General features: G+C 39.3%; 1 protein-coding gene across 4 annotated transcripts in view; it reads left to right on the top strand.

Moving 5' to 3' along the window:
* XKR4 (XK related 4) overlaps positions 1-22782 on the top strand; it is a 318504-nt gene that overhangs the window by 288973 nt on the left and 6749 nt on the right. The window contains exons 3-4 of one of the 4 annotated variants that reach the window (XR_007355312.2): positions 173-2290; positions 19122-21645. Coding sequence is in view for 1 of the 4 variants with exons in the window: in XM_048840679.2 (XP_048696636.2) it covers positions 173-1119 (947 nt within the window). In the remaining 3 variants the exon portion in view is untranslated. Of the gene's footprint in view, positions 1-172; positions 21646-22782 lie in introns of those variants that run through there. The other 3 variants (XR_012666981.1, XR_007355313.2, XM_048840679.2) reach the window with 3 other exon arrangements.

The raw sequence follows: 22782 nt of genomic DNA, 5'->3' as shown, positions 1-22782 counted from the left end.
CTGTCCCTAACTGACTGTTGAGCAATTGGGATACCATTTGAATTTCTTGTGTTAATTATGAAGAGTGCAGTTTAGCACAATGTGATTATGGAGGTTCTGCTGTATTTTCACTGGCTCCAACCAAGTTCTAATGCACTAATTAACCCTTTACTGCATCTCCTATTTTTTCTAGGTCTTACAGCTGCAGCATCTCTTGTGTCCCTGGCTTGGGCTTTGGCTTCCTACCAGAAAGCCCTTCGTGACTCCCGCGATGACAAGAAACCCATCAGTTATATGGCTGTTATAATCCAGTTTTGCTGGCATTTCTTCACAATTGCAGCTAGGGTCATTACTTTTGCTCTCTTTGCCTCAGTTTTCCAGCTGTACTTTGGGATCTTCATAGTCCTCCACTGGTGTATCATGACCTTCTGGATCGTCCATTGTGAAACAGAGTTCTGTATCACTAAATGGGAAGAGATAGTGTTTGATATGGTTGTTGGGATTATCTATATCTTTAGCTGGTTCAATGTCAAGGAAGGAAGGACACGTTGCAGGCTCTTCATATACTATTTTGTGATCCTTTTGGAAAACACTGCCTTGAGTGCTCTCTGGTATCTGTACAAGGCCCCACTGATCTCTGATGCTTTCGCCATACCAGCACTGTGTGTGGTGTTCAGCAGCTTTTTAACTGGCATTGTTTTTATGCTGATGTACTATGCCTTCTTTCATCCCAATGGACCAAGATTTGGGCAGTCGCCAAGCTGTGCTTGTGAGGACCCTGTCGCTGCCTTCACCATGCCCCCAGAAGTGGCAACAAACACTCTAAGGTCTATCTCTAACAATCGGAGTGTCACAAGTGATCGGGATCAGAAATTGGCAGAGAGGGATGGGTGCGTGCCTGTCTTCCAGGTAAGGCCCACTGCACCTTCAACACCTTCATCCCGGCCGCCAAGGATTGAAGAGTCAGTCATTAAAATTGATCTGTTCAGGAACAGATACCCAGCCTGGGAGAGACACGTGTTGGACAGAAGCCTGAGGAAGGCTATCTTAGCTTTTGAATGTTCCCCCGCTCCTCCACGGCTACAGTATAAAGACGATGCCCTTATTCAGGAGCGCTTGGAATATGAAACCACTTTATAAAAAATAATAAAGACTTGAAGAAGCTACAAAGTTACAGTCCAAATTAAGGGTTGACAGTAGGGCTGTGGCAATAACTAAATTGCATACTACAACAGAGCAGCAAGTGGTAGTTTTCATAGTCTGGCTATCATCATGATTATCATTTGATCCTCTGTCTGCAGTCTGTCTGCAGTTCACTTATAAAGCAGCATCACCTGAGAGCCTCAAAAAACCTATTACTTCAGCAGGGAAATAGACCCAGCTCATGACTCCTTGCTGCTATGAAACTCTGCTACACAATACTTACGATCAACAGGAAGATTCTGATGAGAGCTTTCAACTTTAACCAGTAGTGCATTTTACTTTAGAAATGAGTGATTGATATTTGCTTATTTAATGACAAAAAAATTGTCAAAATAGCTTAGCTGTACCAGGCAATGTTGCTGTTATAGAAACTCTGGTTTCTGCAAAAATGATAGGAGTATAATCCTTAAATCTCCAGCTGATACACCATTCAGTTTAGAATAGATTTGCAAAATAGTTCTCAATCAAAAAAGTACACTGTCATGTTTGCAAGCCTATCAAAGGAGAGTAAACTAGAGTCTGATTAATCAGGTAATAAGCATTAGTACCAACAGAACTGCTAGTTTTCTATAGAATTCAAGATTCATTTTAATTAAAATTTCAGTTACTTTTGACAGAAATCCTATGCAGCTCACCTCTGGCTTTCAGCAGGAACAAGGAGCTCTAGCCCTTAGTGATGTAAATTAAATGATAATCATGATTCAGTGTTCAATTTGCAAAAACTGGAACAAGGAAAAGAAAGAACAAGGAAAGTGTGGGTTTCATACTCTGAACTTTTGAGGACCATGTTCAGATTCTGAGAGGAAAGCATCAGGATATGAACACATTGTAACTTAAATCTGTTTCAGGACTCAGAATGCATGGCTCTGTGTGTGAATGTATGCAGGTGTGATAAAAGACGCAACATGCCGTATCCTTCTAGTGCCAAACACTGTATAACTACAAGATTGATATTGTTGCCTGAGGGACAGAAAATGAATGGCATGAGGCCTACAAGAGCAGGAAGCAGGAAGGAACAATCAAGTTCTCCACATGTACAGACAGCTCTGTTTTTTTCCCCCACTCAAGGTGAAAGTGATGTCTTTTAGAGGCTTTCAGCCACCTGTTAGTAAGTATATACAGTCAAGTACAATTAAACCAAGCTATGTGGAAGACCCTCTTGAAACTATTCAAGACATGGTTCCATATCTATCTAAAAATGATGTTGACTCACTTGTAAAATGAGTGTTTTTGCTGCAAGCTTCTGGGTTTTAAATACTATACCTCCCTAGGTATGATCAAGTCAATGGTACCTTCTTTCTGTTAAAAGTATCCCCTGATGGTGCTTTCAGTTGCATTAAAGATGCAAGTCAAAATTTGATAGTATTTTTTTTAAAGCTGGTGCAGAGTGAATAACTCATGGATTATTTCAATATTTTTGTAAAGTAAAAATATGGTATATAATAACGGTGTTACTTTTTATAAACCGCAAATCTTTTAATACATCTCATTCTCTTTAATAAGATAGAATTTAAGAACTGGTCCACAAATTATATCAACTGGCCTCCACAGATTGATGTAAACATGTTTTTCACACATTATGGATTTATTTTGCAGTGTAATGCCATATGAAAGCCTACATGGGTACTTTTAGAATATTCCATAAAAAGTGAATCCTGTTTCAAGTATAGGTGGGTTATAAAGACACCAAAGGGTTTCCATGAGAAACAACTCGGTATAACTATGTCCATCCATTTTAGGAAAGTGGAGCACAACTGTTTTAAGCAGCATTGTCAGAGTGGAGAAGAGCTGTGATTTTGATATTTTAACCACTGTCAGGTATATTAAGTGTAGTCACTGCTGTATATGTTCCTGGATACGTTTAGTCTTTCCTGTTATAATATTTGTAATATGAAATAATAGAAGTTACATTGCATATGGTTTCTTTGTGTACATTCAATTAGCCATTTTCAGTACTTACATAATTTTTTTATTGCTGAAATGTTCAAAATCTGTTGTTCTTTGGTAGGGGCAAGATCCTCAAAACAAAATATCTCTGAAAGGGCAGGAATCTGCAGGAGAGAAAAATAGCAAAATTTTACTGTGACCAGAAAAATTGCCCAAGTTCGAAGATTTGCATAGATGTTTGCAAATTAAGCAGTAGCCAGTTGCATGCATGGTCATTTTTAAATGAAATGATCATTTGATAGTTAGAACATGAAATCTTATAAGAAGTGATTTCCCCCTTCCACAGGGGTTCACCTGATTATTCAATAGACATTATTCTGAATTTGTCAGAAAATACACTGCTGCTACAACCAATTAAAAAGTTTTGGGGAATCAAGTCCTTTGTTTAATCAAATTCAATAGAGCTTTCATTCCATAAGCACACACCAGATCAACACGTAAAAGAAATGATGTCTATACAAACCAAGCAGCCCAAGTTTTTCTTACCTGAAACATCAGGGACTAGATTCACAATGGCTATGTCCAGCCTTTAAGCCACACTGGCATTCACAAAACCACAGTTCAGCTACCATTTAGTCCTGCAGGTGCTAAAATCCCTAAGTACCTACATTTCAGCTATTAAAGTCCCTGAGGTCCCTCACATTCTTCTGCTGGGCATGCAAACAGTCACCTAAGTTCTGACACCACTAAGCAGCTTGGCATCATAAGCCCCAGTGGGATTCATAAACTAGGCTCTCCCCAGCTGACTCAAGCTGGTAGGCATGTTCAGAGTATGCCTAACCTCACAAAAAAAGACAACCTGTGGAGGAGATGGTTCCCCTTACTTTTACCAGTAGTCAGCATGCTCACTTTGCGTGTGTGAGACCAAGGTTCAAATCCCTTCTCTACCTGCTGTAGAGCAGGGATTTGAACACAGGTCTTCACTCTTCCAGATGGAAGCCCTAACCATTGGACTATAGGGTATTCTGGGATGAGTCTGTCAATTTCTTCTATTGGAGCTGTTCCACCACCTTTCCCTCCTCCTGGGTTATTCCTGAGAAAGGACTAATCTGGTTTAAGTGCCTAACTCAGGGAGAGGGCTCACAGTTGTAAATCCCAAGTGGAGACAGGCACCTTCCTCCTGCCCAGAGTTAGGTGCCTAAGTCTCTCTGAAGCCCCACCCCTCTCCTTAGCCTTTCCTTCTGGCTATCTTAGGTAGCTCCCTGCTCTGCTTGCTGGCTTCTATTAATCTCTTCTTTAGGCACCTAACTCTCCCCATTCATTGAATAAGTGCCTACCGTGGGATTGTGCATTCCACTAGGTGGCAGGGTGCCTAAAAGTTAGGTGTTGCAATGCTGAGCATTTTAACTCCTAAGTCTCCCTTGTGAATCTAGTTCCAAGTCTTTTGAAAACGATACTAGATATTGACATCTACTGGAATAATTAAAAACCTGCACATGTGAAAACAGTGTGCCGTGCTTTTCCAAATCCTAAATCTAAGTTTTGGTGAGGCTTACAGAAGCACTTTGTTTAAAGGAACTTTGTCAAAGTCCAAACTTCGCATCACAAGATTTTTGCTTTGGGTTTTTTACTTTCTAGAGTTCAGTTTCTCTAGTCTGCCACCATTTTTTTTTCTAGCATGCATAGCCTCTCTCTAGAAATAAATCCAGTTGTGTTCATGGAGAAAGAAGCATTTTATAGTAAGTAAAATTTTGATCCCCCAAAACTTCATTTGTCACATTCGTCAATATCACTGATAGTTGGAAAGCGATCAGAATACACATTAAAATCTATCTTTGCAATGAACTACATAGACTGACTGTTTTGCCATGAACAGTCAAGCTAAATAGTGGTAAGAACATTTTTTTAGGAGTTCTCTCTGTTAAACACAGCCCATTCCAGAAACCTCAGTACGCCTTACGAATAGTTAATAATGGACATGCACTATTCTTTTTACCACAAATGATAGTTTTAGGATTAACCAATAAAGTTCAAGTAGGATGGCAACAGAAAAAACTAAATGTTAAAACTTAAGCTTTTGCTTTTGAAGTAATCAAAAATCAATTCTTTAACATTCCATTGCAGAAAAACAGGAAAATGATATAAAACACATAAATAAATGAAAGCTCAAAATTATGCTCTGGTGGAGGAAAAGTATTGTACTGTCTCTGTGTGTTAGAAATTAATTTCACATTAGCCTTGTCTAGTGAGCTGTGCACATTTACCAGTGGATCTAAATGAAATGGAGCAGTTTAAACACTGTCCTGAAACATGGGCATTTTAAAGTTTATGGGTTTATATGTTTCAGAAAAGACCATTTAAATAACTGCAAACCAGTCATTTAAGCACTAACACTGATCTTTGAAAAGGGATTCTTTATCATTTTAACATGCAGTATGTTATATAAATATTTAGTTTTCATTGTTATCATAAATATTCACCATTTGCCTATTTGTTTCTAAAAAAGCTTTTCAAGTGATTCTTCATTGTTCATCTTTCCTTGAAGCTCATCAAAAGCCTTAAAAAAAACCAACACACTTCCTGGAGTGGTATTTGGCTACATCATTGCTTCAGCTAACAAAGTTGCTATTGTTTTGCTGCTCACTCTCTGAAGTGGTGCAGTTCAATGTGACTGAGATGCCTCAATTTACCCTGTGACTGTCCCGCCTCTTGCACTGGCCTGCACAATGCCAAGGAAATGACTTCAGCAGAGTGCTGGGTTTGGAGTGCTGCCTCTGTTGCCCCTGTGCATGGTAGGAAGCGGAGTAAATTGCATTCATCCAAACTGAACGGACAGACAAGAATCCATCTGAACAAGCTTATTTCGGCTGAGCTGCTGCAGAAGGTGCATGACGAAAATAATCACAACATGTGCCCGTGAATTAACAGGCTCAACACTGTAATTACTAATTCTATAGTACAACAGCACAAAATGTGGGAAGAATTATATAAAAACACAATGAGCCATTTAAATGTTGCTAATTGTAGCAATTAGGCTAACTCACATGAAGCCTGCGCTCTCAGCAGAAAGCCAAATGGAATAGGTGGCAAACATACATTTATACACTATAAACAACATGTTATGAAATTCATCCTCAATTGTTATAGAAAAAATGTCTGTTTATTATACATATGGATCCTTTCCTCTTCATTCTGCTACAACAGATAATATTTAAACTGAGAACAGATCAGTTTAAATCTAAGAACAGTCAGATCTGAATACGCAATTCTGCATTTGCACTGTTCCCATATTTCTTCGTGTTCACTTTGGTTTTTTTTTTTAAACAGGTTACTGCAATTAGTATGAATGAATAAATTTTTAGAGAAATTCTGTATCAGTTTTACTCATTTCTAAACTGCTGCAGTGATCTGTTTCCAAGATGATTTACCTGTTCAATCAAACGCAAATTTCACCGTAGAACTGAGGGCATGATCCTGCAAAAACTTGTTTATGCAAATCGTCCTTATAGGAATAATCTCACTGAATTAAATTCTATGTTGATATTTTGCAAAGACTTTTGTAGCCCATTGGACCTGATTCTGATCTCACTTGTTTTACAGTGGTAACCTCATTGTCTTTAGTGGAATTTCTCCTGATATGCATTGATGTAAAAGAGATCAGAATTAGGGCCATTGACTTCAGTGGACAATTTGCATGAGTAAGGATGACTTTTCTGGGTAAGGATTTGCAGGATCAGGCCCTCAGTCTGCATTATTAGCTCCACCCTGAAGTCAGCAGGAGCTTTGCTGTGGACTCTGATGACAGCAGGATCAGGACTTAATATCGCTCAACTATGGCAGAAAACTGCACTCTAGATTTAGTGATGCTACTCATTTTTCTCTTTTCAGTGCTGACACTAATATAGCTGTAGTTTGTCTGGTTGACATTTTTTTATTTGTTGATCTATTCCTGTTAAGTGGACTTTGAAAAATGTCTATCCAACTTCAGTCATTTCAAATTAACATTGTACGGTTTACTCTGGAACAGAACTAACAAATTTATCAAAAGTAACTTCATGTAAATATTGGAGTTCAAGCCTGCAGTTATGTTTTAGATTTCATTATTAGGACTTACTTACTTGTGCTGGGAAAATCTAGTACACACTAGTAAGGCACATGTCTAGTCTGGATCCTGGAGGGAAGATGCCAGATACACAAATAAGTATAAAGAATAGGAGTACTTGTAGCACCTTAGAGTCTAACAAATTTATTTGAGCATAAGCTTTCGTGAGCTACAGCTCACTTCATCGGATGCATCAGACTAACACGGCTGCTACTCTGAAACAAATAAGTATCTGGCTGATGGAGGGACACAAGGGGGCTGAAAGAGACGTCTGTCGGTAAGCTCTGCGGGCTCAGAAAGATGCATTCTCCAGCATGTGTACGGAGTAATTTGTGCCATCCACACGTCTAGAAATTATGGTATGGGGTAATTTTGGGACCAAGGCATTTTAGCTATATTATAGAAGAGTTGTGGGTATCACATTTGGGGGTTAGGGGGTTGCTAGGATTTGGTAAGATAAATTACCAAATAACAGAAAATTCGCATGTAATAGATAAAAACAATTCACTATTCATAAAAAACACTTAGCCAAAACTTTGTTCTCCAGAAATGATTAGGACAAGGTCAGTTTAAAATGTACCTGCTAATACATGTGGAAACTACAGTAGCGGAGCACTAGCTGTGCCTAAAACAGATATGCCCTTCAATTGTACAGGTATATTGCATCCCCTTACTTCAGCCCCTGGACAGGGATATTTGCTTCTGGTCTCTTAGTCCATGGGCAGTTACTCATGGTCTGGGAGCAAAAAAACCTCCAGATCCAATCAGTGGCTATTATGCAACTGTTCTGCATTTCCAGCAGGTGGAACAAGTTAGCTGGAGCTCTGATGTACTTCCACTCCAGCCACAATGTGCCCACTTCTGCTGGCAGCGGTCAGAAAGGTCTGGTTCAAAGGTAAACAGACCCTGTACAGTCTAGTGCAGCATGTGGAATAGTCACTGCTCCACTGGGAAGTCTGCCTATGGCCTGTGGAAGTTGCGTGCTAATGACTCACTCCATGGGTATGCAATAAATAGGCCTGAATATTTACCCTGAACGATACTGTTTATGAAGATTGTTTGTTTGTTTTTCTTACACAAACAATGGGCTCACATTGGGGCTATATCAAACACACAGGTATAAATTTTTTTTTTTTTTTGGATTATACATGTGGGGATAACGAGTGTATACACACACACACACACACACTTTGTGTTCTGCAATTCTCAAAGTGTTGGACGGGAACATTTGTCAATGGAAATAGATTTACACAAAGAATTTGTAATAGAATTACACTTCTTTTTTTCTTCCTTGATGTTGTATTTTTTACTCACTGTAAAAACGCTCTCTAGCACAAGCGTGTGCTATAGGAAGTCACTGAAGTGTTTCTGGCAAACTGAAGAGCTACAGGGTATGAATTGGTTGGTAACTAGCATCTGAAAACATTTTATGTTTCTCCTGGACCTCAGCATTTGACATAACAAACTAATTTTAATGCTCCAGGACTCTTACCGTTGCCTGAGCTCTAAGGACCTTATCCAGCTTCCCCTGAAATCAGTGGGAGGCGTTTGGCTAATTTCAGTGGCCTGTGGATCAGGTCTGAAAGATTCAGTCCCAGAGTACTGCTCAATCCTGAGAAGTGCTCAGCCCCCTCAATTCCCAGGGAAGTCAGCAGGAGCTGAGCGCACAGCAGGATGTGTTCAGAATCGTGCTGGATCACACCCTACATTTAAAATGATGGTAACTGTGAATTTAGTTATCTGGCAGATCCTAATGCCATTATATGTTTAGATTATGTTAAATACAAATGTGAAAGCATTATGTATACATTAGTGGCAATATTCTGTCTGCACACCAACAGTGTACAGTCTGTGCAACTGAGAGTAGAAGTTGCCCTTTAGGGCTCAATCCTGCTCTGACTGATGTCAATCGTCAAAGTCTCATTTGACTTCATTAAGAACAGAATTGGCCCCTAACACAGAATAGTGCAGAAGTTACAGAGTAAAATACAGAGTAAAGAGTTTTCACAATGGAAATGAGTCTGCTGCTAATAATGCTGTACAAGTGTAAAGAGACAAAGTACTTCGGTGCACATTAGCATAGCTCCAGTGGCTTCTGGCATATGCCATCTGAAGATCTCACCCTGGTTAGAATCCAAAGCCTCTGTGAAAGGGAGAAAACATGTCAGGGCTTGTCTACACAGCAGGGTAATGGACTCTATGAGGTTTAATGTTGTGCATTAAGTGGTCTGTGTAGCCCTTACTGGTGCACATAAAGGGTCCCTCCGCTCTTTATCGTAATGCTGTGTCAAACAACACTGTGTAAAAAGTGCACCGGCAGGGGCTCCATGGGCAAGTTCATGTACAACATGTTAGTGCGCTTGCGACGTCCCACCCCCATAAAGTGCATTACCCCACTGTATAGACAAGCCCTCACAAATCATTGGTTTCCTTGAAAGTTCAAATAGCCATCCTAAGCTTTTGATTTCAAGAGACATTGCAAAGACCTCTCAGCCAAACTTACAGTGTCTTTAAAGTTGCACATATTTATTCTTGTAGCGCATTTCGTGTTTCCGTGTGTTGAGAGGGTCAAAAAATATACTGAGCCTTCCAAGGCTAAATTATTAAAAAACATTAATCTGGGATTTTGATCAATCTTTAATAAAACAGTTCTGCTTGGGTGAGAATCCCTCATGTGCAGAGGGTTCCACAGAAGGCTGAGCACTACTTAAGTGCCACTTAAGGCCTCAAACATAAATAATACATATGCCTTGTGCAGGCTTTTGCACAGCGATGAATTTCTCCCTCTGTATTTACAACATCATCGTCTTCTTATTAATGATTATGATTATTTCTGTTTTACAAACTGTAGAATATGTGGGGGGGGGGGAATCCAGGGCCTGATTCTCATTTACACTAAGGCCGTTTTATGCAGTGTAAGGGGGCCTGAATGTAAATGAGACTCAGGCCCTAAGTCTCTGACAGCTCGTTGTTTTTGATCTATATTAAATTCTAAGTCTAGTGAACTATCATCATAAGGAATAATAAAGTGATAACTGCAACAGAGAGAGCAAAGTTCACTTTTAGTGTTTTGGGGAGACTGTTGTACAATATCTAATGCTGGTAGTTTAATAAAAAAGATGGGGAATAGAAGATGCCTCCAGTTATAGTTAATCATCTAAAATGCTAAGTAAAATAAAATGCACACTAACCTGTAGAAAACAGTGAAAGAATCATAAATACTCTTGCAAGCTGTCCATGCACACAACTCCCATGCAGGGGTTGCAGGATTAGGTGCTAAATATAAATATTAAATTTGGTTAGTCAAAGAAAACAGGACAAATATCAGCAGAGACATTAGGAGGCCCAATTCCCCACTGCATTGCTCCAGTAAATGCCCCTGGAATGCCACTAAAATCAATAGAGCTACAGTGCATAACTGGAGTAACCAGTGGTGAATGAGGCCCAGTGTGTTTTTAGTTTAATTTTGATTGCAGAATACTATAAGGATTTGTTGTCACGCAGCTACTGTTGCCAGATATACATGTTTTAAAAGGAGAGAGGAGCTAGTCCATGCATTATGTAGTATGGAAAATATCAGATGCATATATTTTAAGGGAATGTTACATCTGCCAATTTAAATGCAACACAAGTGCACATTAGGGGATATTTCAAAAATATTTTTAATGTCTTACTAGTGCATCTATGTATAACTAATTTAATTAAGCCACAGGTCACTAACATATCAAAGAGCCATGTCTTTGTTCTCTCTTATTCTGCATTATTTTCAGTGCACCCGTGTCTTAACCTGTTTGATGAGAATTAAAACACATATTATAAAGCTAAGGAGGAAACCACTGGCATGCTCACTAAAGACTCTTGAGTCTGCAGTTACATTATGTATATCAAGAAAGCCCTTACACGAGTGGGCCTATTGTCTTCTTGAAGGTATGGGATAACTCATGCTTAAAGTTAAGTGCATGCTTAAGTGCTTTGCTGCATTGAGTTTTATGTGTACAATACCTATGAGTTCCAGATCTGAATGGTCATATTAATGACAGAGTTGAAAAGATGTGATAGCTTTCCAATGAGATCTGAATTATATACATATGAAAGGTGAAAGTGGCCCAATACTGCTGTAACATGCAAGGGAGGGAAAAGGGCAAAAGAAGGAGGCGCGCTACCTCCTCTCACGCACACACATGTGAGGCAGAATCTCTGCAGCAGAACTCAACAGAGCACAAGGGGAAAAACTGGCTAACACACCAGCCTGCACACCATAACACACAGAAGCATGGAGGTGTCCATTTTAGGTAGCCTTTTCCCCTCCAGCCAGTTAATGCATGTGCTGTGGTCAGCAGCAAATACTAGCCATAGGCACACTTTGCTCCTGCTCTTAGGAAAATCAAGGTATATTTCATAGCTCATTCCCTGCCCCAAAACTCCTCATGGAGTACTTCCCTGGCCAGCTGGAGACATCTCACTGATGACACAAGACGTTCCTCTGTGCTTCCTCTCTCTGCCCTGGTCAGGGCAGGGTTTAGCCCAGAGTCCGCGCTATGTGAACAATAAAAAAATCTTCTTTATCTCAGCAGCAAGGGCACCCGTCACTATTAATACACTCATGGTGCCAGCATGTATTTGCTGATGCTATTGATCCCCACTTTTCTATTTTTACAGAAACACCTTGGAACTTGTCAAATGTTACTCAAGGTGATTTGCAGTTAATTAATTCAAGAGACATTTTAATTTTGCAGATTTATGACTTTTAATAATGTAATCAAGCTACTGCAAGCAAACATTAATCAGTTAGGAGGAAAGAACCTCATTGTTAGCTTTGTGCCATACTGTGCCTAGGGCTGGAGAGAGAAAGAAACCTACAAGAAATATGTTAATAAATTCATACTGCCTAATTTCGCATCATTCATCTTATGAATCATTCAGCCATTTGATTTGTTTCATACACGTAAGAAGTTGTATTAAAAATGGATTGGTGGGAATGGCTCAGGGTACTGGGAATGAGACACACAACCTTGCCACTAGATCATCTGGTCAACTATGGCCAAGCTCAACAATGACCAAAAAGGCATTTCTAGCTCATGACTTCATCAGCCTTTGTGAAGTGATCAGTTCCTAGTGGAGAAAAGTCCACATAACAGAAGTACGTGGCAACCTCAGCACTGAGGCCAAGGATTGAATGGACCTGGGGAGAATATACTTTCACCCCAGCAATGGTAACACCAGATCAGGATGTAGGCACTCTGGTATGGGGCAGAGTGGGGAAAGTCTCTACTGGTGCCTGTACCATACCTGTTCTGTGAATAAGGAAAGAAGTTTACTCAGCAAAGTACTTACTCTAGTACCTTTCACAAGCACTGAAATGGTAGGACGGTAAATTTTCAATGCAATTTGTAAAAAGAGCATTGATGAAACTAGCACAAATCAATAGTGACTGAAAATGTTCATTACTATTTGCTGATTTAAAGTTGGTCTCACCTCAGTCTAGTTTATTGCGGAAACATACCCACATCATAACTGACAATCTCAGCAGAGAGACATAGGATTGAGAGGCCATAGAGGAAGACAAATGCTCTCTCCAGTCAAGATAAAGGCACATTTGTAGAGCAGCGTGGGGAAGATGGTACTGCTGCTTTCAGTGAATAAAGAGAGGAGTTCAGTCTCTAGAGCTCTCAAATTGGTCCCCTTCATTAGACCTAGGCTTTAGGTACACTGCCGTGCAGTTTGGACTATGGACGTGTGAATAGCAGTGTGCACCGAAGTGCTGCACTGTCACTCCCCCGTGTGGATGCAAACTAAAAGGTTCCCAGCTGACATTCAGGTAGTCCTGTCGGAAGAGGCCTATATTAATGCGAGCTAGGAACCTTTTAGTTCACTCCTGCGGCAGCCTGATGGGGAGGAAGGGGCGGGTTACAGTACAACGCTTTGTTGCGCACTACTATTCACACACCCATAGGCGAAAACTGCGGGGCAGTGTGGAGAAGCACCTAGATTCTCTGAACAGCAATAAAAAATGGCCCCAGTACCAAAAGGTTATTTATTTTAAAATGCAACTGCTGCTTCCTCTGCTAATTTCAATTTGAGGAAATCTCCAGGTTTTTAAATGTTTGTAATTAATTTGCACAAGAAAGACAGGATATAAAATATAGCCTTTAAAATGTCACTTTATTTCTATAGACAGTGGTTACTTATTAACAATAAAATACAACACTGTCCTTGCAAACCATGCTCATTAGCAGCAAAGATTTTGTGTGGGTGTGTTGATTATTGTTAAATGTAAAAATCAAAGATTTACAGAAAACTAAGAGATCACATTAAGTTAAAGGTCAACAAAAAAGTTGTTATTGTTTCTTTTACTGAGAAGAGATTCAAGATGGCTTCTGCCGTCTCATAATTTTAAGCTAGACTGCTAAAATGGACTTTTCCTTTCATGTGACACTATAGGCTGAATGCATCCGATGAAGATAGCTGTAGCTCACGAAAGCTTATGCTCAAATAACTTAGTTAGTCTCTAAGGTGCCACAAGTCCTCCTTTTCTTTTTGCGGATATAGACTAGCACAGCTGCTACTCTGAAACCTGTAGGCTCAACGTTTTTCAAGTGCTTGTGCATTTTTTATGCTTCTAGTTACACATGCTGTACCCAATGTGTGCTTTTAGGTTCTGGATTTGTACATGCACATATCTTGTTTGCGCACAATCCTCAGTTTCACACTTATATCAGCTTGTTTTCTGTGTACAGCTCAGGAGAATGTAAAAGTGTGCATGCACTTTTAAATGTAAAGGCCAAAAAAGAATAACAAAACATAAGAATTATGGAGTTCAATGGAATAAGAAGTTAGATGGTAATGGCCTTATTATGGTTAGGTGATAGCCTTATAGTCTTACAGGGTAGGTGGCCCTTAATGATATTTCTCCTTACTCTTTGATGTTCTGCTGCTTGGTCAGCTCAGCGTGGAAAGCACTGCTGAAGAATTTTGCAGCATGTTATTCTGTGTCACGAGGTCTGTCTTTCATAAAATGAGCAATTGAATCATCCCAGACTGAACCAGCAATTCGCTTCAGGGTACCACAGCTTTATGCACCACCTTCCTCTAAGTTTGCAGTGCTGTCATCACAAGTCTGTTTTGTTTACAAATTCACAAAAACAAGTTCACAAGATTTATCAGTTATTATTTTGACTTCTCTGGGAGGTTTTGTTCCTGCAAAACACACAATCTCCATATCCCCAACCTGGTTAGAAATATCACATAAACTCATGGTGATGAGAGAATGAGAAAACTAGTTATGCCATTGACAATACTTTGCTTTCTTATAACTTACTGCTGAATATACCATGGTTACCCTTACAAACTTGCCAGTTGCCTTAGATGATGCCTTAGTTATTTTGATAGCTTTGCCTCAGCATTTGTAGTAGTTGAGGTAATGAGAATAGGAAAGTTTAGTTAATCCTACAAATACTGAAGTAATTGTAGTTATTTTATTCAAGGCAAAAAACAGCAAGTTTTTAAAGAGAACAACTGTACCTTAATGCACCACATCTGTTTTGTATTATATAGAAAGAAAGAAAGAAAGAAAGAAAGAAAGAAAGAAAGAAAGAAAGATGCTCATAGCAAATGGCTTTTGTCTCTGAGATCATTTTTACCACCACAGAACAGCAAAGAAAGGTTCAATAAACAAAGATAATATTTGATCAGCAAACCTTGCCTCACGATGGTTCCAATTTAGCACTGATGTGGGTACAGTTCCCGCTGAATCCAGTGGGATGGCTGACTCTGGCCCTGTAAATTTTGTCCTATAAATAAAATTCAGCCAGACTAGAGCTTTTGCTGTTCAGGCTTCAAGTCATATATTGTTCACAGGTGACTAACAATATGACCATTGCTTAAAGTTGGTCTTTTCCCCTGGATGGTATTTCCCCGGATGGTATTCCAAGTTCAAGAACATTTGAACAGTGGCAGCCGGATTCTTATTTTGTGTTATGCATTCTGGGCAGCATAGTTAAGGAAATACTAGTTTTAGAATCACAATGTTTATGATGACGAACCCAGTTTGACTTTTCAGATCCCAAGCTGAGCTAATCCGCCACTGCCTGTAGCCCTCTACAATCTTCTTATATTAGAATCATAGAATATCAGGGTTGGAAGTGACCTCAGGAGATCATCTAGTCCAACCCCCTGCTCAAAGCGGGACCGATGTATAGATACCATTCTCTTGAAATAAATTGACAAGTACAGTATAACTAGTCAATTCATACTGGAATACTAGTATTTCCTTTGTAGGCAGTTCAAATTGGCCCAAACAGAAAAATCCAGTAATAAGTGTCCAAAAAGTGCATTATCCAAATGTGACATTTAAACTCATGCACAGAATTCAATATTTACTTAACTGGTTTGTGCCTGCTTCTCCCATGTATATCCTGAAACCTGCATCCTACAGTTTTGCTGTTCAGATTGAACTTTTGGGTTCTGTTTTGCTTTAGTGTATACTTGTGTGTATATTTCTAGCTTAGCAGTAAGACAGGCGTGCCTTCCAAAGTAGCTCTTAATTTGAGGCAGTTGATTTTGTAAGCGTTTGAGACCTGGATATCTTGCATGCATACACAGGCTTCTTGAATGGTTTTCAACTATGCAAAAATAGCTGAATTGCTTGAGAAATGCTGTTTGGTAGGCATGTAAGTACTGTTTCACTTACTGTACCGTGGTAGGATTTGCATGCATTGTAAGACAGCAACAGATTTGCCAGGCAATTTAGGGCCTGACCCAAAGCTGACTGAAATAAATGGATGTCTTTCCACTGACTTCAATGAGCACTGGATCAGATCCTAAATAAGGATTTGTTTGTTTTTAAATCCACTTTGTCTGCAAATTAATTTTATTTATATGGGATCTTTTAAGTAAAATCTTTTCCAAAAACCAGCTCACTTTAATTTTACCAACAGGTGAAACCAGACAGCAGTCAGGTTTCATTATGGGCCCCATTCCTGACTTCTGCTGACGTCAATGGGAATTTTACATTGCCTTCTATGGAAGAAGGGATTGGTCTCTATATCATCAAGGGTCAGTTGTAAATATAATTGAAACATTTGGGGAGAGATGTTCTTTTAATAGCTGGATAAATGGTAATTGGGTGAACTTCAGAGTTTTGTAGTAAATTAAAATTCTTGATCAAAATTGAAAACTTTTTTTTTGGTAAGGATTATGTTTTCAACTATAAGTTTCTCTTTCAAGAGGAATCCAAGTCTCCTATCTAAAGCCTGAATTAATGGGCTCTAGGCAGGAGAAGGTTGGGCAAGTTGGAGGTAAAATTCTGCCCTCACCCAGGGCCATGCACCCCACAGCCAAACATCAGCCTCTGAGTTTGCGAAGCAGCTGTAGCCCTCCACACTACTTGCACAGGACATTGGAGGCACCAGAGTCACATGAACGTGTATCCAGTACTCTGACCCTGATCCGCTCCATCATAACTCTTTGTGCTAGATTACGCAAGGTGGGCACAGAGGTCCCTGCTGTGGTGCACTTTGTGGCTGGGCCACAAACCCAGTATGAGACTTAAATGGTGTGGAGGGCCCAAGGGAATTTTACTTTCAGTGCAGAAGCCTAAGTTAAATTCTATTAAACTCTAATGGGAGTTATGTGATGGCACTGAGGGCAGAATAGACCCCCCCATGTGAGATTTCAGTGGGCTTTGTGGGTAACACAAGAGCAATGATGTATCAAACAAAGACTACCTTCCTTAATAGTAACTTACTGATATTAAAACCTCTTTTTATTGGGCTGGGAAAATAACAAGTAAAAAGCAAAGAAATCATCCTTTTCACATTAGTCTTCATTGGCACACCAGCATTTCATGTAACTGTAATTTCAACTTGTAATCAAACCTGAATGCACGGGGGAGGGAATGGAACACCGTGCTTTAAATCTATGTAATATGTAGAAAGCTCTGTTCTCCCCATGGAGGCGTGGGGAATTCACACGCATAGCTCCCATTAACGTTTTTAACAGAGCATGGCATAGCAACATAATGCGGGAATTAGGGTCATGAGTATAAACATTTCCAAGTCACTGTTTTTTCTTGGTTCGCAGAATTAGGCTAAATTCTGTTCCCGGTTACACCCATGATCCATGGAGTAATATGGAGATGGAAGGTGGCCTGCCCTATCAAAATTACTGAAGGAACCAACATACTGTAATTAGTTCATCTGAGCTCAGAAGCAACAATGAGTTCTTTTTTAAATTAAGCCATTCTCAATAAGGGCTCAGTTATATAAGGGCCCTGACCAGCTCTTAAGAACTTTTCCGCGGTCTATGGAAGCACCTTCCAGGAGTGTTCTCTAATGAATGCAAAGCAGCATTTGCTGTCTATTATTCCTGAATAAGTTAATTGTCTTTTTATTAATATGTTTCAAATGAGCATAACAGATCTTTAGAGTTTGCATTAAGGGTGTCTGTACAATTGTAGAAAAAGAGAATAGAACAAGAAAAGGGGTATAGAGTGATAGTTAAACCCACTTCATGAAATAAGTGGTTCCAGAAGGTAGTATAGTATATCAAGCATGGTTTTTCTATGTTATTTCCTATGGTAACATGTTAGAGTAACCACATAGCTATCAATACAGTAAAGCATTACAGCAGAAATTCCTGGGGAATATACTGGTTTTTTAAGTCAATACACAATTACTTCATCTGATTAATCAATGAATGATGCTGAGCCAGTTACTTTACTGGGTTAATCTATCAACATTGACACTTTAATGCCCAAAACTCAGCTGAACACCAGACCGCTGAATTTACAAAGGAAAGTTGGATTTGTACGACATTTATAGCTTTGTATGCATAGGAGTAATGTGCCGTGAGTGTGTTGCATCAAAGTGAATATTATGCACTATACCTCAGCTGGTGTAAACTGGCATGTCATGGAGCTATGCCAGTTTTTACTAGCTGAGGCTTTGGCACAATGAATCCAATCTGTAATTTTAAAAATTGCTGAGAGGTACTTTTCACTGTGTACTTTCAATTCTGAGACTCAAACATAAATAGCCCTAAACCACTGAAAAGAATTATCTAGCTCAGTAGAGTCTGTCCATTTGTTTGCCTAGCATTTTAGTCTCATAGTATAGAACATTGACCTACCCTAGAAGAATGAGTTTTCCATCCTGCCATCTGTCGGGACGCCAAACTTTCTTTTTCTTTTTTCTACACTGGTAGAAATGGGCCCAGTGATGCATCACTGGTGGTAGCAACAGTGGAACCCGTAGAACCCAAGCATTTTTACCACCATCTAAATCTGCCCAGAGCAAGGTTAAATGACATAGTAGTAAAAATGTTTGAATGTGCCTGAGCTTCTCTACCCTTTATCTGTCTTAATGTTTCTAGTATGGCTACCACTGGTAAAGTTTGGATCCATGGTGAATGAAGGATCCCCTTTTTCGCTGGGTAGATGCTACTTTTGAGTTCTGGGCCTTAAGGCGTGGCCTAGTGTCATGCTATAACCTTTAATATGACTGTGTGAAAAGCGAAAGAATGGAACTGAAATTATGAAGCATTGTTTTAAGAGGATGCTTACAACACGTTAGTTAATGAATGGCAGGCTATAATATAGTAAAATGTCAAGCTGGATACTAGTCTTTGCATCTAGACCTTAGTGATAGCAACTGGAAAACATCTACTGCCTGGTAAGTGATCACATAATATAGCCTACAAAGATGCAGTTGATCTTTTTTTTTCTTTTGCAAATTCATACTTATATGGACGAGGATATAGAAAAACTATAAAACCAGAGCCTCATGCTCAGGATTGTTTCATGACGGGAAAAATATCTTGATTTCTCCATTTGTGACATCTGTCAGTTTTAAAGGTGTGTCCATTTGCTTCTTTGTGATTTGAAAGGTGAGGAATTTTCTTCTCCCCCACAACCCCAAAAAAGGATTTTTTTTTCTGCTTGTTTTTACATTAGACATATCAAGTCTTGACTTCTCTGTATTTGCTGAAGAACTGAAAAAAATAATGAGTTTAGTGGAGCATCACAAGAAAATGAAACCTGAATAACTGAGAAAGAACTCCTGGCAAACAGCTGAGAGAACGTGTCAACACTCCACTCTTTCATTTGACAGCTAAGCTATATCACACTCCGGTTCTCAAGGATTCCACTGAATCTTCCGGCAATAGCAGGAAAGTTTTACAGCCAAAATTTGCAAAAGCAATTGGTGATTTTTGATTCCTCCATTTGTGGGAGCCCAACTTGAAACACCTTAAAGAGCCTTGAGTTTCAGAGGGGTAGGGGGATTCAGCACATTGTGAAAATTAGGGCCTTTTAAGGTGCCTCCAGTTAGGCAGCCAAAAGTGGAGGTACGCTTTGAAAATCTTGCCCTGTAGTCCGAACATTTTGAAAGTAAAAACTAGCCCCGGGGGGGAGGGACCCTTTTCAGGTTTTCTTTATTCATCAAAAAGGGCACAAACATGTTTTTCTCCCTGCGTAGGTTACCTTTAAACCTTAATGTACTGAATTTATGGCTAAGGTCAATGATCAACATTCTCAGAAGTATAAAACATATATTCTTGCAGGTCGAATACTCTCATCCCAAGCACCTTCAACTTCCACTTAAGCTTATGTGCTTTACTGAACTGGGGCTCCTCTCCCAATTATTTTTTATTTGGATTGAAAGTTTGTGCTAACTGCCATTGTAATGAACTAGCATCATTGCAGAAACATTAGTTACATAAATGACCCTTTGGGTTATTGGGGTTCAGTCAGTAGTATAGTGAGGATCCATAACAAATCAGAAGAATAGGCCACATTTGTTAATTAGGTCTGTGCATGTTTCACACGAATCCATACAAAGCTGAACATGGTTATTATTTAATATGATTAATCATTTGTATTGCTGTAGCACTTTGAGTCCCCAGTCAGGGATTAGATGCCCCATTGTGCAAGGCAGTGTACACACTGAAAATGACAATATGGTCCCTGCCACAGAGAGCTTCCAGTCTGGTCCAGTACCCCTGAATATCTCAGTGTTTATGTTTCTGTATGTTTATCACTGGTACTTTTAATAGTTTAAAGAACCACTTATGAAACCAGAATAACATGAGATCCGATGAGCTTGTGATATTTCTGCCATTCAGGAACTGAAGTCCCAGAAGACGACAAGATCTTACATGTCAGCCGCAAAAAATGGCTCCCTGAGACAATAAAAAGCCTGTGAAAAATGTACATGAAAATAGACACAAATACTTGAAATTTAAATAGAATAGTCCATGCTCACTCTGTTAACATACTAGGAACCTTTTCATTTAGAAATTATATAGATTCTTGCTTGGCATTCAATCATTGCATGATATAAAACTAATTCCAAATGAGTGGGATTTTTTATTGTCTATGTCCTAGTTTTGGTTCTCTGATTATTTTAGGTAAATGAATTTTACATCTAACTACCTCAGCTGCCTTCAATTTCGTTTTGGAGCATGTTAAGTCAAGCACTTTGTAATTTGCAGGGTTTGTTTGCTTTCCATTTTGCAAAAAGCTGGTTCAAACAAAGCCATGTTGATCAATTTATAGAAGACATTTAGCAAAACATAATTGCTGACAGTTGCAGGGCATGCACTTTATTTCTAGGTTTTGTTGGGGTGTTAGCTAAGTATCCAGAAAAAAAAACCCATATAAGCTGCTTATATTTGCTTAATTTGCCTTAAAAGATTTGTGCTCTTTCCTGTTCAAGTTGTATTCTTTAGCTCTATCTTGTACACATTTAAACCACAAAAACTAAAGTAACAGTTGGCAAATGAATAGCAAAAGGAACAGAATGGACCAATAGTTTCTCAGTTATCTGTTGTAAACTGTTGCATTATACACTGATTGTGCTAAATAAGTGTTACTGTGGTTCTACTCCTTAGCCACCATTACAGAAGTAAGTTATGAAAAATCACATTTATGTTTATGGAACAGTGTAGATATTCCCCCCAGTACAAGCACAGTGACTTGAGTTGAATGATAATCATGGCAGTACTTGTGCTTTGACTTGTAAACATTGTACAAATGTATTTGGTATTTTATTTGAAATGAAGAATCAAAATAGTTATTTAAAAAAAAATCTTCCTGTAAATATATATATTCAGATTCCATGTATACAAACATTCCTTTAGAGTCCAGATTGTGAAGAGTGTCTTTATTGGCTAGAGACTGCTGTCTCACTTGGCAGTGGTTACATGTGCTATAGTAAAGAACACAGTGTGTGAAGTATTTGATGTACTACAGTACCATAGTTCTTTTGGTCTGTTAAGTAAGTTGCAATTTGTGATGAAATGAATTTGAAAGTAGTGCTTCATACTAACAAATTTCCTTGGTTACAACTTGATTTTTCTTGTAAAACTTAAAAGAAAAACTTGAAAATTTTATATATTTGGATTTTGTAGATTTTTTTTTATTTTATTGCAACACAAGGTACCAAAATCATTAAATAAAGTACACTGTGGTCATTTTACCAGGCCTCCTGCGTCTTCTTTTTCTTTTTTTAAAAAGTACTATGTTTCAGTTTAATGCATGTCTTATTTGATTTATGATGGGGCAGTGGCAATGCACCATAGTTTGGACTCAATCTTGCAGTTCTCACTGAAGCAAAACTCCCATGGGGCCAAAATCTGCTCTGTTACATCTGTATAAATCCAGAATAACTGAATTGACATCAGTGGACTTATTCTGCAATTACACCAAGTAACTAAGAACAGAATACAGACCATTGAAGTCAGAGGGTTTTCTTCAGTATGGATTGTAAGATCTGGCCCTTATTAATAATAATTTAATACAACTTCCATACAAGTTTCCCTATGCTCTTTCAAAACATTAATGAATTAAACCTCATAACATGTGTAAGGTAGGTGATATTATTCCTATTCTGCAGATGGGGATGTTCGGGCACAAATGGGCTAAAGGCCAGATTTTTAAAGATATTTAGGTGCCTACTGGGATTTTCAAAAGCACCTAGGCACTTAACTCTCATTGCTTTCAAGTAAATACCACAAGGTGCCTAAATAGTTTTTAAAATCTGGCACTTAGGCTACATCTACACTTCAGACCACTTCTGGCAGCGGATAGGTACATGCGGCAGAAAAAAGCCAACTGTGTCCATACTGTGGCATGTCATTACATGTGTCAGTGAAAGACACAGGTAATGGGGAAAGGCAGCTCCCCACTGCTGGTGCCTTTCGTGGTGGAGGAAAGGCTGGCAGGGGGAGGCAGGAGGAAACTGTCAGACCCTGTCAGAGCTTTTTCCTGCTGCTGGGGTCATTCCCTGAGGAGGGGAAAGACTCCAGCAGCAAGGAGCTAGCAGAGACTTTCTCCACAGCCTCTGTCATGCCTGAGCCTTTCCTCGCTGCTGGAGTCTTTCCCTGAGGGGATAGGCTCCAGCAGTGGGAAGGCAGCCGGACACAGCACTGCTAAAAATAGCAGTGTAGACAGGGAGGTACGGCTTGGGTCTGGACAGAGCTGTATAGGATATGTACTCACATACATAGCCGCACCCTTCGGGCATGTCTTTACTCACCTACGCCATGCCTCACCAGCTACACTGCTATTTTTGGCTGTGCTAGACGGGGCTACGCGCTCAGGGACACGACACACC

The sequence above is a fragment of the Caretta caretta genome, chromosome 2, assembly GCF_965140235.1.
Source record: "Caretta caretta isolate rCarCar2 chromosome 2, rCarCar1.hap1, whole genome shotgun sequence".
NCBI lineage: Eukaryota > Metazoa > Chordata > Testudines > Cheloniidae > Caretta > Caretta caretta.
The sequence above is the reverse complement of the archived record's forward strand: the minus strand, read 5'-3'. Positions and strand labels throughout refer to the sequence as shown.